The sequence below is a fragment of the Lepidochelys kempii genome, chromosome 21, assembly GCF_965140285.1.
Source record: "Lepidochelys kempii isolate rLepKem1 chromosome 21, rLepKem1.hap1, whole genome shotgun sequence".
Classification (NCBI taxonomy): domain Eukaryota; kingdom Metazoa; phylum Chordata; order Testudines; family Cheloniidae; genus Lepidochelys; species Lepidochelys kempii.
Genome location: NC_136400.1, coordinates 861,630 through 879,146, shown reverse-complemented (window position 1 = coordinate 879,146; position 17,517 = coordinate 861,630). Strand labels below are relative to the sequence as shown.

The 17,517-nt window shown below is 49.7% G+C and overlaps 1 protein-coding gene across 13 annotated transcripts in view; it reads right to left on the bottom strand.

Moving 5' to 3' along the window:
* The window catches only part of DENND2C (DENN domain containing 2C), a 47,262-nt gene that overhangs the window by 10,888 nt on the left and 18,857 nt on the right, over positions 1 to 17,517 (bottom strand). For 12 of the 13 annotated variants that reach the window (XR_012155838.2, XR_012155839.2, XM_073320193.2 and 9 more), the window contains 8 exons: positions 17,286 to 17,454; positions 13,845 to 14,852; positions 11,853 to 12,001; positions 11,322 to 11,434; positions 10,119 to 10,280; positions 6,869 to 6,965; positions 6,043 to 6,087; positions 4,455 to 4,642 (listed from right to left, as the gene is read on the bottom strand). Coding sequence is in view for 11 of the 13 variants with exons in the window: in XM_073320193.2 (XP_073176294.2) it covers positions 4,455 to 4,642; positions 6,043 to 6,087; positions 6,869 to 6,965; positions 10,119 to 10,280; positions 11,322 to 11,434; positions 11,853 to 12,001; positions 13,845 to 14,674 (1,584 nt within the window). In the remaining 2 variants the exon portion in view is untranslated. Of the gene's footprint in view, positions 1 to 4,454; positions 4,643 to 6,042; positions 6,088 to 6,868; positions 6,966 to 10,118; positions 10,281 to 11,321; positions 11,435 to 11,852; positions 12,002 to 13,844; positions 14,858 to 17,285; positions 17,455 to 17,517 lie in introns of all 13 variants that reach the window. The other variant, XM_073320190.2, reaches the window with a different exon arrangement.

Below are 17,517 nucleotides of genomic sequence, written 5' to 3'. Positions count from 1 at the left end.
GGCAGCATTCACTGTAATAGGTATAGTCTCCACCCTGCAGCAGGGGCTTGTGTGCATCAACCCCAAAAGCCTGATGTAGGGACTGCAGGAGAATATACTCTGGCTACACCAAATTCCCAGCTTCCTCTCATATTGCTCCATGCAACTCAAAGCACAGAGCCCCAGTGCAGCCTTGACAACAGATTCAGCCCAGGTCTCTTACAGGTCTGGTACGTACTTATTTATCATTAGACCGTTTTGATGCTCAGCTCCACAAAGAGAAAAGCTAATTCCTGGTCCCATGTTTCCAACCGAACAACAGACTTTTTTGCTACATCCTGTGCCTACTAGGTTTAGCTGAGGATATAGTTTAGTGGCATTTCCCAGCTTATAATAGAATAAAGCTGGGAGAGCTCCCCCGGTGATCACTGCAGGGTGAGACTGTCCCACTCAGTCCTCTTGAGAGGAGATGCCATGATACTAATAGAACAGAAATATCTTCTCAAGGTTACGCTTGTATGTCTAATAGGCGGGGATCCCAGCTTGCACAGTAAGGAGAGTATATCCCTCCTATGGTCTGTTACAAAGGGAGGGAAGGGAGAAAGGTTTCGTGCATCATTAAGAGATAAGAAGGGCACAAATTCTTTGACATCAGGTACTGCAGTTACCTCCACTCAGCCCGAGTCAAAGTCCTTCAGAGAGAACAGGAGCACTTCCACCTTCAGAACTGCTCAGGAAGGACAGAGTGGGGGTCATTTAGCGCTTCCCTGTGGGACCACTGACTCAGCTGCATTTGGAGTAAGGGATTCAACCACTTATGGGAAACAGCAGAGAAAAAGATCATATGGTCTTTTCCAAGGAACGCAAGTCATATTTGGGAGTCACACTTTCAATCACTACACAGTCCAATGGGAACCTCAACATCACTTCAAGTGTTACAAGATGAGACAGGTTAGAAAGGTAACATGGATGGTCTCCAAAGGATGCCCGTTGCACAGGAGTTTTTCTGGCCCTAGACATCAGAAGAGGGGGACAGGCAGATTACTTGGGAGCAATGCTATTTTTAGAGTCAAGACTAATCTGTAATCACAGCACCCAAGGTATAATCAGTGCTCCCTAATTACTGGTATGATATTTCCTCATGAATCCCAGCATGAAAGATCCTCCTGTGTAAATCTGGTTGCATTCAACAAAATATTCTAAATCAGGCAAAGAGTAAACAGACATTGAGAAAATCTTTAGTTTTGTCAGTATCATCATAAAACCAGGCCAACAGCCATGTGGTGCAGACTGGAACTGATCCACTGAACAGATGCAGTAGGGAAGGAAGATGCTCTGTCCCCACCTCCCCAGTCTCTGATGGTCACAGGGAAGAAGAACTCAGTCAAACCAAATTTTCACTGCCTTTCAATATTGGGAGTATATCACCTCCGCTCAGTTTCACCCTGTTGAATTGAGACTGCTCTCAGGGGCTGGCAGTGTTCCTTTCTGTGTTTTGTGAGTCACCGAGTATGTTTAATCACAATCCTCTCAACTGCATGTCAAACACTTATTGCTCTGGATACAGCAGATTCCCTTGCAGCCCCACTTGCCCTCCCATAATGGTGAAATGACTGCACCTCCTACAGAAAGGGCATGCTAATTCCCAACAATAACTTTTTTCTTTTTGCAAGAACCCAGGAGACTTCTTTTCTGGAAACTCTGAAAATCCACAGTATCTTGTGGTGCGCTGCTGAGACCCACAGGAGAGGAGAGGAAATGCAGCTGGATAGCCAAAGCTGGACTGACCTCATCTTGGCTGCTGTTGATACACAGACAAGGAGGGATGTGTTGACTCATGCCGCATTGGAAACAGTGACTAGATTCCATGGGGTTTCATTCTTTTTTTCCCCCAAATATCAAGGAAAGCCACATAAAGCAAACTGAACAAAACTGAGACCAACTGCCAACTACAGAGCCATAAACAAACTCATCAAGCACAGCAAGGCTTTAATTCTGCATGTTCAGACCCAAATGCATAGCAAAGGGCAGCCTCAGAGATTCCCCACACTAGCCCTGGTGTGACCAGAACTGCAAGGAGCAAGAAGAGTGATAAACAGGAGATGTATATGTAGTTTGCTCCACAGTCCTACACTGAACAGAGTCTTCAGATGTTATTGTCTGCCCAGGCTTTCAGAAGGTCCCTGTCACTGGTATCTGAGCACCTTCCACGAGAAGTAAAAACATAAATAATCTATTCCAGCCCAGCCAGCATGGGCTGAGAGGGGAGAGCAGTTCTCATTTCATAAAAGGGCTCAGCAGCAACATTTTCAGTTCCAATTACTTCAGAGGAAACCCAAACCCCTCCTGGGTTTGATTCTCTCTCAGCACTAAAACTGGAAGAGAAGAACATTACCATGTGCTTTCACTCCCTGCCAATCCCACCCACAATACCAGATCCTACGGATTATTGTCCCACTAACACTAGGTTCTTCGTGGGTTTCTGACACATCCAGAACACTGGATCAGTATCAGAGCACACTGTGGGAATGCGTCTCAAGCCCCATGTACCGTGAGGCAGAATACAGCCTACCAAAAACAAACCCAGCTGCATCCATGTTACAAAAGGAACTTGGTAAATTACTAAAAAGAAAAGGAGTACTTGTGGCACCTTAGAGACTAACCAATTTATTTGAGCATGAGCTTTCGTGAGCTACAGCTCACTTCATCGGATGCATACCGTGGAAACACACGGTATGCATCCGATGAAGTGAGCTGTAGCTCACGAAAGCTCATGCTCAAATAAATTGGTTAGTCTCTAAGGTGCCACAAGTACTCCTTTTCTTTTTGCGAATACAGACTAACACGGCTGTTACTCTGAAACTTGGTAAATTACTGTTTATAGTGCAGCAGACAGGCCCAAGTTAGCTGTTGCCTGGGTACTTTAGGGTAGAGCAGCTTTACCCCTTCTCAAGTAAAAGCCAGAACAGGTTTAATTACAGCTCCAAGTGACACACGGTCTAACTACATGCTGGACCCTGCTGTTCTCCCAGCTTTATCGCCACACTCAGAAGGGGGAAGGAATGGCTGCAAGCACATACAGGATTTAAAGCAACAAGGTTAACTGGAGTAAAACTGTCTCTTCGGACCAGCATTTAAATCAGTTTCTACCAGCACCCTTGAGGAGACCAGAGAGAGAAGAGAAAAAACTCCTCACCTTCTGAGTGGCTCCAGAGTACAAGGTTCAAGTACTGTAGGCTCAGTAAGAATCAAGGACTGGGTCGTGCCACTCCCTCTTTGTGCATAGCAAGAAAAATGTCACAGGAAAGGATGTTTTCTCCATGAAAATCTTGAAGCAATATGCATTTTAATATGGTCAAATGTCAAGTCATACCTCTGGAAACAAAGAAGGCAGGCCAGGCTTACAGGCTGGGGCCTCTCTCTTGGGAAGCAACACAGGCTGGCTGCACATTGTGAAAAGGACTTGGGGGTTATGGTGGATAATCAGCTGAACATGAGCTCTCAGTGCGACACCATGGCCAAAAGGGCTAATGTGATTCTTGGACGTAAAAAACCAGGAAAATCTTGCACAGAAATCTAGAGAGGTTATTTTACCTCTGTATTTGGCACTGGTGTGACCGCTGCTGGAATAGTGTGTCCCATTCTGGTGCCCACAGCTCAAGAAGGATGTTGATCAATTGGAGAAGGTTCGGAGAAGAGCCACAAAATGATTAAAAGATTGGAAAGTATACCTTATAATGAAAGCGTCAAGGAGCTCAATCTGCTTAGCTTAATGAGAGGTTATGAGACTTGTTCAGTCTGCAAGTATCTACCCGGGTAACAAATTCAATAATAGAGGGCTAACAGACAATGGCATAACAAGATCCAATGGCCTCAATTTGAAGACAAATTCAGATTTGAAATTAGGTGCAAAATTTTAACAATGAGAGTAATTAACCATTGGAACAATTTACCAAGGGTTGTGGTGGTGGATTCTCCATCTCTGGAATTTTTAAAATAAAATTGGATGTTTTTCTAAGAGATGTGCTATAGTTCAAACAGGAGTTAATTCAGGGAAGGCCTGGGGTCTGTGTTACACAGGAGGTCAGACCAGATTATCACAGTGGTCCCTTCTGGTCATATAAATAATGAAGAAATTCACCCTTTCCAGGAGAAGTGTATCTATCTACAGTCTAGTTAATATAGTGCCCCAAGCATCGCAGAGTCTTTACTGTGTTTTCCTCCTAACACCCCTGTGAGGTAGGTAAATGCTGTCACCAGTGAAATGAGACAGAGGATGAGTGACTTACTCAGAGAGTCTGTGGCAGAGCCAGAAGTTGAACCCAGCCGGTTAGAACCCTAGCTACTGGACATCCTGGCTCTGCTCATCTGCACAGAGCCAGGGAGGAGGGAAATGCTGGGAGGGAAAAATAATTCAACAGATAAAGTGAAGCTGATGGGACTGGTACAGATCGAGGCATCTGCGTGGCACCCACCTTGCTGGGGAACTGCTGTATGACTTGCGGGGTGTACGTCGTCTCTGATGGCTTCTTCTGCAGGGACACCACCACAAAGAGCTCAAAGAGCTGCTGCTCTTGGAATTCAATCAGATCCCGCTCTAGGGTCTGATAGTGTGGGTTCCTCTTGGAAGTCGACTGTACTTGCAGCAGGCGCTTATGGTGACCTGAGAGATAAGGACCAATTCAGTGACAGGAGGCTGGGGCTGTAACCGTGATCATCGGAGACATTGAGCCTAGTGACTCCTTCCTAGAGCAGGATACTCCAGCTCAGCTCCCACAAGCACCAAGCACCCACAGAGAGACAGTAATGTCCCTAGCTGCTTTGCCTGGTAGATTTTATTAGCAGCCCAATACTTTCAATGCCTCTATAGGCTGATTCTTTGTCACAGCCCAGAGGCTCCCCCCTAACCTCCAGCAGCCCCGAGGAACTGTCTGAGTGCTAACAGGGCTGCTGCTGCTGAAGACAGTGAGAAGGGGCCTCGTTCTGTCAATGGGGCGCGCGCGCGTGCGTGCGTGTGTGTGTGTGCTCGCGCGCAGGTGCAATCTCCATAATGTTGCCACACTCCAGGCAATTACATCATAAGAGCGACAACTTCAGCAGCAAGGGAATTCAAAACAGAGGTAGAGTCCATCTCCACCCCATCCAGCCTGTCCCACGCAGCATCACAGACTCTCCCTACGCAACACATGGGAAACACTGACGTAGCCAGGGGGCTGCAAAGGGTCTGTGAGACATGCTCTGTGGGTTTGTACTATCCAGCCAGACTCACTCAGTGACTCATTTGCTCTATTTTAAGACAGCCTACTACCTCCACACCACCCCCCAACACAGAGGGATGGAGTTTTGCCATCAGCCCCAAATTATGGGCTTTTGTACCTCATCTACAGGAAGGAAACATTTAAAGTAATCCAACTGGTTCCTTTTCACTGGGTACTTCCAGCATGTAGCTATCACATTTACAGGCATGCTAGACAGATTCATCTGTAGTAAGTTCAGGGCTGCAGGCAAAGTTTTTACCATTTCATTTCCCAACCCTGCTAAGTGGAAGCTCAGATCCCTTCTGTGCCAACTAGAGCAGATTAGTCAGCACTGAACACCTAGATCTGAGCCTGTAGTTCTGGTTGTCCCTCCAGTGTTTACATCAAGCCAAGGAACCACACTATCTACTCCTCACTGACTCCCTTCCAAACAAGGCATTTCACAGCATGGCAAACGTGAAAAGAGGGAAGGGGTACGGTACTCAGTTCTGAGCACCAGAGACAATCCACGGGGGTGAGTTACTCCAAGACACGCGTTTTACTTAGAGGAGGGAGTGACTGGCTGGTGAGTGGCACAGCCCAAGAGGCTGGGAAACCTGACATATGGGGCTCGACATGCAGACTCTGTCCCCCTCCAGATCCTTTCATCTCACTGTCACAAGAGGCTGGTTTGACACAAGAGTGGCAGCTTCCTCCATTAGCTACAGGAGGCACAAAAACCACAGGAGTGGCTAATCCCATATAGCCCTGCCAGCATTAATTATGACATGGCAACAGGACCAGCCCCGGTGACTCACTCACTCACTTTTCGGCAGATTCTCCGTCTCACTTTCATTCCCACTGGTTTCACCTGAAATAAGAAACAAGGCTTCCATAAAATCATAGTTGCAGTGGTAAGGTGGGTGACACCCATGGCTGCCGAAGGGGTCACATCCAAGACCTCCCTTAAGTCTACACCACGTAGGGCTGCTCATTAGCCACTTTGTTCATTACAGAAATCTCAGCAAAAGCAGCCCTTCGATAGTAATAATATAAATCCCAAAGAACATCAGAGATGAAGTCAGGTCCACCACTTCCAGGGAGATATAGACAGGCATGGAGATTCTGAGTAGGTATTTAAGCCCTCTAGGTGAGTTAGCAACACTTCAGGTTTGGATATAGTTTGTATTCTTTATTTAAAGTTGTTAGGAAACCAAAGAGGCTTTAGACCCCAAGTGTCCCTCCCCAAAGGGGCACCTGAAAGCACCATGAGAGAGCAACACGTGCCCTCCTCACAACAAATAGCTTTAACACCTCAGCATGGAGCTACCCCAGCACTGAAGACTCAGACACAGAAAGGGATCTTCTATATGTAACACTATCGAACTTGGATTAAAGAGACGTACAGGGCTTGATTTGCTGAGGTGCTGAACACCCAGCAACTCTCACCAGAGTCAGTGCAAGATGCAGAAGCTCAGTACCTCTGAAAATCAAACCGCTGTGGTAAAGTTCGCTCATTCGCTGAGCACTAGCTGCAGTATGAAGCCCCCATTATGCTGACAGGACTGTGGTGTGTTGTAAATTAGACATGTCCGTTGTCATGTCAGATGTGTGCTATGTAATGAAGAGAACGGTGCTGGCAGTCTCCATACCTTTTGCTGGAGGAGCTTCTTTCCCTGTATAAGTGAGTAACTTCACCCTCTTCTTCCCACGTTTAGACTCAAAGATCTCCTGTATTTTTAACACAAGCTGGAATCCAAAGAGAAAGCAAACATTAATACAGGCCACATGCACACAAGAGGAGGGAGGTGGCAGTGACACAGCAAAGCACACAGAAGACCTTCAGCAGATGTAACCACATTCAGGAAAGGCTTTGCAGAACCCTTGCTAAAGAGTTATGGTCACAATGCTGTTAACACAACTCTCTGGATACTGGGCACTCTACAGGTCTAACAGGACTGAATAATTACAACAAGAGCCAGTTGGAGACATCATACAGAGCACCCTGGAGAAGGAAGGAAACAAGCAGCATTTGTGCTCTGGCAGCAGACTAGTTGCTGTATATTTGGCTTATCAAGCAGGCTGCACAGGCAGCAGGGCCTAGGATACAGGGAAGTCTGAGGCTATGAACAAGACAAACCACCCATAAAGGAACTAGCAGCAGCATCCTGTAGGATTTGCCTCCAGGAAGCCTTCTGCAAAGGATCCAGAACTCTGTGCAACTACAGGTACCCCAATCCTTTCTGAGCCCAGCCAGAGCTCCTCAACGTAGCTTGGCCTAGTTTCCTAGGATTGTACAGAATGCACTGACAATTTGAGACCCCAGTTATGTTTTCTAAAGCACTCTAGGACTCACCTCTACTTGCTGTGTGTGTAACACCACGACAGACGCGGGGCCTGCCCCAAGGCATTTCCTTAGCTGAACGGTTATAAAAAACGAGCATTTTCTATACTCTAGCATGCCCAGAGGGGACAGAATGCTGCGTCTGCCCCACAGGGGCCCGGGTGGGCCCAGTCTACAGGGAGAAGAAACCTGAACATTACCACTGCTGTATGTGGGCTAAGCAACAAAAGAGAGAAAGGCACCAGCATTCTAACATGCAGAGCAGAAGCAGCTAGATTTTTGTTGATCCAATTGTTTTTTAGGGCCTTTGCTAATACCAGACCCATAAGGATTTCTGGAAATGGGCACCCCTGGCGCTGAAGGTGTTAAAAGGCATCTCCACTGCCATCCTAAGGCACTGTGTGCCCCAAGACCCAGGGAGGTCTTGTTGCTTCATGGAGCAACCCAGGGAGCTCCTTGTTGCTTCATGTTGGAGCCTGCTGGCATTTCTGATTCAGGAGTAGGGCGATTTATTTTTTAAACACAGTGGGGAGGTCAAGTTCTCTCTTGCCCAGTGTTAAGAATCCATTCATGCTCCCAGCAAAGGTAGTACGGTGGGGCCCAGTTATTTCTGTCCCCACACACACTGCATAAAAATAAAGATCATCACCAACAGAACCTGTTCTCCAGCTCAAACCCTCATCCCCCATCTCCATGAACTAGGCTGAATTTCAAGCTTGCCTCGTTTTCTGATCTGCTTCTGGTTTTCTCGGGCAGTGACAGACATGTTCTGTTAATGCAGTGAGACTGCAGTGAGATGCCCTTCAGAGGAGCTGCTGTTTCACTTCGGAAGGCTTCCTTCCCTCTGTTACTCTCACCTAGAGGTTTTCTGTTATTACTCCTAATTTTGCAGATTTCAGTCACCAGTGAGGTTTTGGGAACACTTGAAGCAGCAAGTTTGCTTTTATTGCTCGAGAAAGAATTGGCTTTTTTGGACTGAAATTCTTTTCTTGCCTGTTCTGAGCCTCTCTCGCAATCCCGGCTGAATCCTTTGAGTGCCGGGAGAATAATGTAGGCTTCCTGCATGTAAATTGCTCCCAGATTTTTGGAACAGGTTTGAGTTTTTGGGAACTATTCCCCTCCCTCTTAACCCCAGAAAAAGGTTACTTGCTATCATGGCATTTTCATAGTTTTTGACACCATGCTCCCTGCTGCCAGGCAGGGTGTTTATAATAATCTTTGTATGCACAAAAAGGGGTATTACTACTTAACATTTCTACAGATTTCGCAGGCAGCTCACTCCACTTCACAGTCCCCTGCCAAGTAGGTAAATATACCAATTTACAGAAGAACTAACTGATGCCTAAGACTTTCCCAGAGCCACACAGCAGGGTTTTCTCAGCTAGAATTAGAACTCAGGAGTCCCATGCTCAAACCACTAACCAATGGTAACTCACCACAGTAGCTACGATATTCCCTCCATCCAATGTGCTATGTTTTGTTATTGTAGCATTGCTCAGGAGAGCTGGATATGGAGTTGGGTTTAGGGTTTTTTAATTAATACAAACTTTTAGAAATATTCCAAGCAGATACAGGCAGGAATTGTAGCAAAGTTTGACTTCTCCAACATGACAGTGGACTTAAATCCCTTTTGTGCTTCCGCCCTCAGAGGTGTGTGTCCCTTACTCACGCAGAAGGGAGCGGCAGGGAGAACGATACCCAAGTGTTATGAAACAGGCTCATTTCTAATGAGCTGTTCAGCAGCTTTTAACATGGAACAGCTGCCAAGGTGCTTTTATTAACATTAGATGAGGAAAATAGACAAACCGTCTAAATAACTGAGCAACAAGCCCCCACAAGAAAGCCAGAGTCGCTCCAGGCCTTGCCAACCAAACAGTAAGTGCTTACACCGAAAGAGCTAATCGACAGATAGTTTAATGGAACGGACGTGAGTCACGCTCACTTGTAGAGAAACTCCCCATGGGTATTCTCTGGCTCCCGACCACTACACTTGTTTGTCCATACACTAAGTTCCTCAAAGCCGGGACTGTCCTCCCTGCATGCCTGGAAAGTGCTCAGCACACAGCGGGTGCTACCACAGGTAAGTAGTAGATCTAATGCCACAAAACACTCAGCACATGCCTATCCTGTAAAGCAATCCCCCAGTCAAACCCCAGTGCTCCCTGGGACCCAAGGCTGGGAGGAAGTCACTCCCCCCACCCCCCGGCTCTGCACTGACATGCCAATGCACCAGTTCATCCACGTGGGAGGGCAGCTATCGTGGGGTTTGCAGACTCATGCTGTCAGGATGGTTATCAAACCAGACTGGGAGTCAGAACTCCTGGGTTCTATTCCCCCCTCTACCACCTGCGAGAGCCTAATGTGATCCTAGGCAAGCCACGTCCCCTCCCAGTGTCTCCACTGCCCACCTGGAGAGCAGAGATAAGCTCTGATCTGCGGGCCGAGGGGCTCCAGGACCATTGCAAAGCGTTAAGGTGCTAGAGAAGGTGGAGTGTTAGTGTCACAAATGCCACACAAGAAGCAGGGATTCACACAGGAGCAGAACGTGCAAGTCTCACCTGGGGAAGGTTCTTCCTTTTCCTACCAGCAGCGTCCCCTGCTCGGAACAGCTTCCACTCTGTCAGCGTGACGGGCAGGGTCGTGTCCTTCCCACGCAGGCATGCCCGGGCAGCTTTCAACTCCAGTGTCTTACGATGGAGGAAGGCAGGCTTGGGAGGGAGCTGGGAATGGACAGGATAAGACACTCAAGGTGTGAAGGAAGCTTTGGAGTTAAACATCTTGTTGGCCAGGTTACAAAGGGGCTCAGCAGGGTGCTCCACTCAGCTCCTGGGAAGCAGCCCCAGAGGGTGTCACAAGCAATCCCCTCTGGCATACGAACGCATATCGCAGCAGCTCCTGAGCCCCTTCCAGCTGCAAAGAGGGCACAGGACCTGGAGGTTAGTGAGTATTTCAGCAGGGAAGGAACCTGGAGACTCCCACTCAGAAGGGACCCAGAGGCCTAAAGAGGAGGAGAGAGCCTACGCTGCCTGTCACGGGCAAGGTGAAGTTGTTAAAGGGACAGTCCTGCCCTGCCCCGCAGGCCTTATTAATGTCTAAAGTCCTCTGAGGATGGGAAGTGCCCAGCATTAATATGCAGCTTGTAGGGAAAATGAGATCCCTAACTCGCACAGCATCTCAGCTCCCACCACTCTGTTCCTACCACACACACTCAGGGCTGACCTGGCATTTAATTCACAAACAGCTCGAGCTGCCCAGACCTGAACGTGGGACGCAGCGTGCGACAACGACTCAGCAGGGACACGCATTATTCATGCTGGAAACAGGAAGCCCTGTGGATCCCTCTGCCTGTGACCTAGGCGTCACGGCTGTTTATTGCTGATGTACATAATTTTCAACAAAACCAGGGGCGACTGAAGACACGTGAAAGATGCAACTCCAGGTGCATGGAGAAGAGGGGCATGTGAGGGGGAAGCTCATTTTCCTTCACGAGGCCTGGCAGCTGCCCACCTCACCTCATAGCCAGGCACTTCTGCCCAAGGAATATTTTATTTTTCCATGCACTAAATATCCCTTACGCACCAGGTGAGAGTGTCCAGCCCTGGATATTGACAGCCACCTGACAGTAGAGCATAATTCAAGTTTTGTAGCTGAGCTCCCCGAGACAGCTGCTTTTCAGATCCCAGCCCTGGGCCCTCTGGAGTCAGGACAAGCTAGGTGTGCCCCGTGGATTTGAACACAGCCAGCTTGTGACTCACTCTCACCTTGGGAGGCTTGAAGGCATTCTTTGGGGGTGGTAACTTCCAGGCTGATGGGACCCTCCACAATGGTAAAGGCAACACTTTGATATCTTCATACAGATTCTCCTTAGCAGGATCTGGAGAGAACAGGTAAGGGACTAATGAAGCATGGGGAGCGGGCGGGGGGATGCTGCAAGATGGCCACGGGGCTCCCAAAGTCCTTCCATCTCCAGTATCAGTGGGTGTGGGGATCCTGCATAGGGACCCCACTAAATCCCAGCTACCTGCTGCTGCAGTACCACAGCCATCAGCACCTCCAGACAGCAGCCAATTCTTTCCACAAGTGTTTATATAAAGCACCCCATGGCATCTACAGGAAAGCTGAATCCAGCCCAGCTCAGTCCTATTCCAGGTGCCATTAAAGAAAGCCTGCCAGTGGTTAGCCCTGCTTCCATCCCACCCAGCAATCAGACACGGGGAAATCCAAACACTTCCCGACCTGAACAGGCCCCTCCCTGCCCCTGCTAACATCCCCGTCAGAGCACAGACACGTACAGATAATGTCCTCGTAGATGTTGTCTTCTGACTGTGTGTAGTAGAGTCTAGATCCCGAGCTGCTATTCAGCTCCTCATGGAGCTTCTGGGAGCTGGTGGCTGCCATCCGACTGCGGAAGCCCTGGATGTCTTCAAACTCAAAGGATTTCCTGAAAGCAGACCGGCACGTTTTCTAGTAGTTTCTTCTCAAGAGGGATGTAAATCACAGATGTCAGGAGCAAGCGAGGCCCTGCCCGCTGAACTCACCAGCACCACCTCCCCAGGCCGGCTTAGGAACTGGCCAGGCCCCCAATGCCAGGCCAGTGATTTACTGGTTTCCAGCCAATCCAATCATGTTTGTTTCCCCTGAAGATCTTGTAGGCCCGATAAATGGGAAGGGTGGTTTTGGACTATCTGGGCCAAGGAACTGCACTCCCAGCTGGTACCTGCCCAGAGACTCAAGTGCTGAAGCCCTGTCCAGGTAGCGCAGCCAAGGGCAGGAACCCGGAGTGCTGCTGTCTGGACGAAGGAATCCTGCACTGCCCCCTTCCTACATCCCTGGTGGTGCAATCCCCAGCACTCTGACTTGGGGGGCAGGGCAGGGGGCTGCAACTGACATTGGAGGTCCTGGTTAAAGACACAGGGACTGGTACAGTACACAGAGTCTGACCCAGAGGACTGTCTTTCCTGGAAGATGCCTAGTCATTCTGCAGACTAATTCCGACACTTGGCTTCCTTTGGGGGGTTTAGCTCTGACAAACAACATATCTGCATCCTGGCAGGCACAAGTGGGCAGAATTCCGTTTTTATTTTTAGTAGTTTTGACACCTTTATTTTAAGCTTTTTTCTAGATCTGTATCAATTTAAATTTTCATAGTTGTGGGAAATTATGGGGGGGCCAGATAATTACTTAATGACAGCAGGCACTGAGATTCAGAAAGTTAAAGCATTATAATTTTAAAACAAATTGTCAATATCAGATGTCAAAATATACCAAGCAAACATCCTGAAATCAAACTAACAAATTCTCAAGCAGCACTTCCCTACTTTGCTTATCTGTACATTTTGTTATTATTGATGTTCATACTCTTTTGGTAGCTTGTGTGTGACCAGTGATATGAATATTTATTGACATTTACTGATATCAATCTAATTCTGCCAAGCCTAAGGATGAATAGTAAGGGGCTTTGTTCCAAAGCCAGTCTGGGTCAGTCATCAAAGCATTAAGGGAGAGACAGGCCACTAAAAACCCAGAGTATTTGCAACACATTTAATACTATGGAAAGCATTGGAGGATCCAAGAGCCCCATCTCCGTGCCCCTCCACAGGATGCTTATCTGCTTACCCAGAGATGGCTACACCTCACCATCTCCTACGTCTGTAGAACTAGCAGAGGGCTAACACAAATTATATGTTAAGTTACTTGTCTAACTCTGAGACCCGCATCCAAGTGGGCAGCCCAGCCCAGCCTGCTGCCACGGTGGTTATCTGAGAGTAATGGCCCCAAACTCCAGGCAACTAAAAGATCAACCATCTGGAGTCATGTCGGACTCACAGAGCAACAGTGCTCCTCACTGGAGGAGAGAATTAGCCCATGATCCATGGGAAATATCCCAAAGCGCAGGGCAGGCAGCAGCACCCGGCTTTGCTGAGGTCTGGACACCACAGCTAAGTCAGCTTTCAGGGTTCTGGGATGAGGTTTGTTTGGGGCAGTACTAGGGACCAGGCAGTCTGTGCACAGGAGTCATGCACTGCTCAGGGTGGGGAGGGGGTATTTTAGCCAGGACATACCCCTCTCCTTACGCTTCTAAAGAAGGGCCAACTGCAGAGCTACCATCACTTCTGTGGATTTTAAGGTCTCACCTGAAAGTGCAATTCATGTGAGGCCTTTAGAAACAAAGTAATTCTCATGGGTCACTGAGTGACCTGGTTTGGGCGAGGGACTTGCTCAGCAGAGGCCGAGGAGGCAGGTGTTCCGTGCATACAACAGCAAATAAGAATTAAGCCACCTACCTCTTGGATCTCCCTCTGATTTTCCCGTTTGCCTCTCTGTGCTCGGGCTCATGGGAGGAGCCTGTTGGGGAGTCCTTACACTGGCCTTCCAGTGGCTTTTCTCTGCGGGAGCTGGCTTGGTCCCTTTCTGACAGATAGCGGAAAGTCCTGCGGGGCTTCGGGGGAGGGATGGCAGCAGGCCTTGTCTCCTGTCCCTCAGCCTCTGAGTAAATGTTTTCGAAGCTCCTCTCTGTCACATTGAGAGGCTCTTCTCCCCCAGCATATAGTTCTCTCTCTGTCAAGCCACAGCTCTCTCTTTTCCTTTTCAGCTCCAATGCCATCGCTAGGACCTTGTCAGGAGGAACGGCTTCTATGTTCTTCCACAGCCCTCGTGAGGTGTAGAAGTTCCCTGGTGGCAGCATCTGCTCTGGGTCCAGGAGGCCTCCCCGCCAGCCTCCGTTCTCCTCAGCTCGGGAAATCAGGCAGCTTGTGTGCACTTTGGGCCTGAGGATCTCCGAGGTACTGCAATCACCATCTCTCTTGCTGTCACCCTCACTCTGAGAATGGTTCCTGCCCTTTTCCCTGAAATCCAGGCCCAAGCTCTTTGAGTTTGCCAGCCCTGCCTTTCCGTCATTTCCACAGCCCCGTGGCTTGGCCGTCGGCAGAGCCTCACAGCCATGGTCGTACTGTACCCCAAAGTCCTTCGGCTGCTGTCTGTCCTCGCTGCAGCCCCCTCTAGTCCTCCCCTCCCACTGGGAGATCTTCTGTTTGATGTTCCGGCAGTGGCTGCGGGAAAGCGTTTGCACAGCACACCGAGAAAAGCCACCATCTGGGGTCCCTGTTGGGTGCATGGCAGGAGCCTGAATCCTCACAAATGCCCCATCACAGGCCCCGCCTAGTCCCTCCCGTGCCACACACGCAGCGAGATGGTGCAGAGTCCCAGCGCTCCTGCTAGGCTCCAGTCAGGGAGCAGAACACAGACAATCCCTTTGGACACCAGCCCTGCGAGCAGCAAGTTCTAATTCAGCCCTGGACTTAGGGAAGGGGAGGGAAGAGAGAGAGAACATCCATTAGTCCAGCTCCAAGGCAGAAGGCACCAACTCACCCCAACAGAGAAGCATTCAGCAGCAAACATGAGGGCACAGTAGTAATCCTTCTCCGAGGGCTGACCCTCCTCACCAAGTGCTGAAGACTGGTCTCCCCACACCTCACCACACTCCTGAAAATCCCTTTCTCCCACCAAACTAGAGATTTAAACACCTGCTGTAAGAGATGCCAGGTTCCCTGATTTTCCCCACCAACATAGGGCATGGCAAGAGGGGAGGAGACGGACTGGCTGCTCTCAGTGCTTGGGAAACAGGCTGATGATTTGCAGTTCTCTGAGCTCTCTCAGGGCATTGCCCATGGTTGCTAGCACTTGTGCAGCACTCCTGAAGACAACACCAGCAAGAGCTCCAGAGTGGACCTGGTGCAGCATTTTCACGACCCCATCGTCTAACCCTGCTCAGAGCAGGTCTGCAGCATCTTGTGTGTGCTGGAGCTCCCGCCAGGGGAGTTGCATTGGTGCGGGGAGGTGTTGAGACAGAGCTCAGTACAGGTACAGCACAAGGAGTTTCCCAACTCCAGTCTGCAGTGAGCCAGTGACAGCCCTGATCGGAGGGCTGCTACGGTTTGACACAGGAAAGCAAAAAGGCTCATTGCGTTGACTGCAGACAGGCCCAGGTATTGGCAACACTAAACCTCCCGCCAGATGTGCCCCGCCTGCCCCACAGCTGGGCAGGAACATGTTCAACATTCCACCTGCCCACACCTGACCTAGATCGGCCACTGGGGAGACTCTAGGTCTCAGGGAAGCGGCAAGGTGGCTCATGGTGTCTTTTGGGGGAATGAGGAGAAGCAGCCGCTCCAAGTGCAGTGCTGTGCTGGTCAGTCACACCCTACTCTGTCCAACAACCCCTTGGCATGGTGTATCTGCTCAGAGACCCAGAGCACAGGCCAGTCAGAGACCATCATCCCAGGCTCTAGCTGGGTGACACTGTTCAGGACAGAAATCCTGACCACAGACATAAGTGAAGTTGGCCTGGGTGGTTCTGGCCACCATCTGACAGCAGGAAAAGCAGGTGGGCTGCTGTGCAGGGGAAGGGCTGCAAGTCAGGCTGGGCTGTACATACACAGCACTCCCAGGTCTGGGCAGAACTGCAGCACAGACATTTCCTGGGCAACTACTGCAGCGTCAGTGCCTATGAAGATCTCATCAGCCTTGTGCCCACATCTGCCTTTTTACCCTGCAGAGAGGGGTCTGGCCAAATCCTCCCACATCCCTTCTCCCATGTGCCAGAAATATCAGAGCACAACGTGGAGAGGAGTCTCCAGGATCAGCTCCACCTGCCGTCTGCCTGCCTGCCCAGGTATTTACCCTCTGCCTATCCCCGGGAGACCTGAGCCCCTGAGCTATTTGAATATGGAAACCTAACTAGGTGTTAATCCAGTGCAAGGGCCATGGCGACTATGTGCAGCAGCATTGCCACATTGATCGAGGTCCCAGCGGAGCCCCCAGCACGTGGTAGCTCTCCACGGAGTAACAGGCCAAACACCCCTCTGCGGCAGCTTTGTCCCCACTGCATAAATGATAACCTTGACCCAGAGAAGTGGAGAGACTTGTCCAAGGCCACAGCAAGCACAGGTGTCAGAGATAGGGCTAGAGCCCCAAGGTCCTGGCTCAGGCTTGTGTTCAGATCACAGCCCACATGACGAAGTCCCCTAGCTCAGTGGCAGAAAGTGATGCTACGAAGCATTGGAAGCCACTGTTTCTGATCTCATCAGCACAATCTGCGGTGACTTTCCCAGTTGCTATGAAACCCACCTCATCCTCACTGACTCAGCACCTGCAAGAACTGGCAGAACTGCAGACAGGAAGGGCACTAAGTCAGCGAGAAGCAGATCATAAACCTGTTTGCCCCACTATCTCGCTACCCCTGCGAGCCACCTGCTGCCCTCGCAAGCAACAGGCTCTGTACCCCAGCACATTCAGCCAAGAGCAAGGTTTACACTGTGTGTGCATTAGCATCCTGAATTACATTCCCCATCCTGGACAGATCAGCTCTCAGGAGGGCATCCTGCACCACCACAACACTCAGAAACTTCTGGCAACTGGCTTTGCAGTAGTCACTGGCGCTTGCGATATGCAGAAATGCACTGAAGGGAGAAGGCCAGGGTTTTGCTCCGAGCAGAGGCTGCTGACCCTCCCTTTGCAGAAGGAACAGGCTGTGCCTGCTGCATGATGAAAAAAGGGGTGTCCAACAGTGGTGCTAGATGCAGGAGAAATGCACTGGCCAAGGCAGCTCACTGTTGGAACTAGCAAAACCAGCTCCTTTTTAGCCATGACAGCACACAGTTCCTCAGGCAGTGACTGAAGCTGTCGTGAGAGACTCAGCATTTGCACAGATGCATAGTGGAACTTACCCCTCTGCAGAGATCCTGATGTCCCAGCCACCCCCTGCTGCACTCACACAGAGCCAGCACCAGAGTGGAGCTTCCTTCCCCCAGCTGAGAGGCAGCTGCACCTAGCAGAGGCTGATGCTGCCCATCTCCAGGGATGTCAGTGCCGGCTCTCGCCTTCTCCAAAACTGTCCTGATGGGGAGAAAACACAGCATGCTGCTTCAGCAAAGACATGACCAAGCCAACTCCCAATCC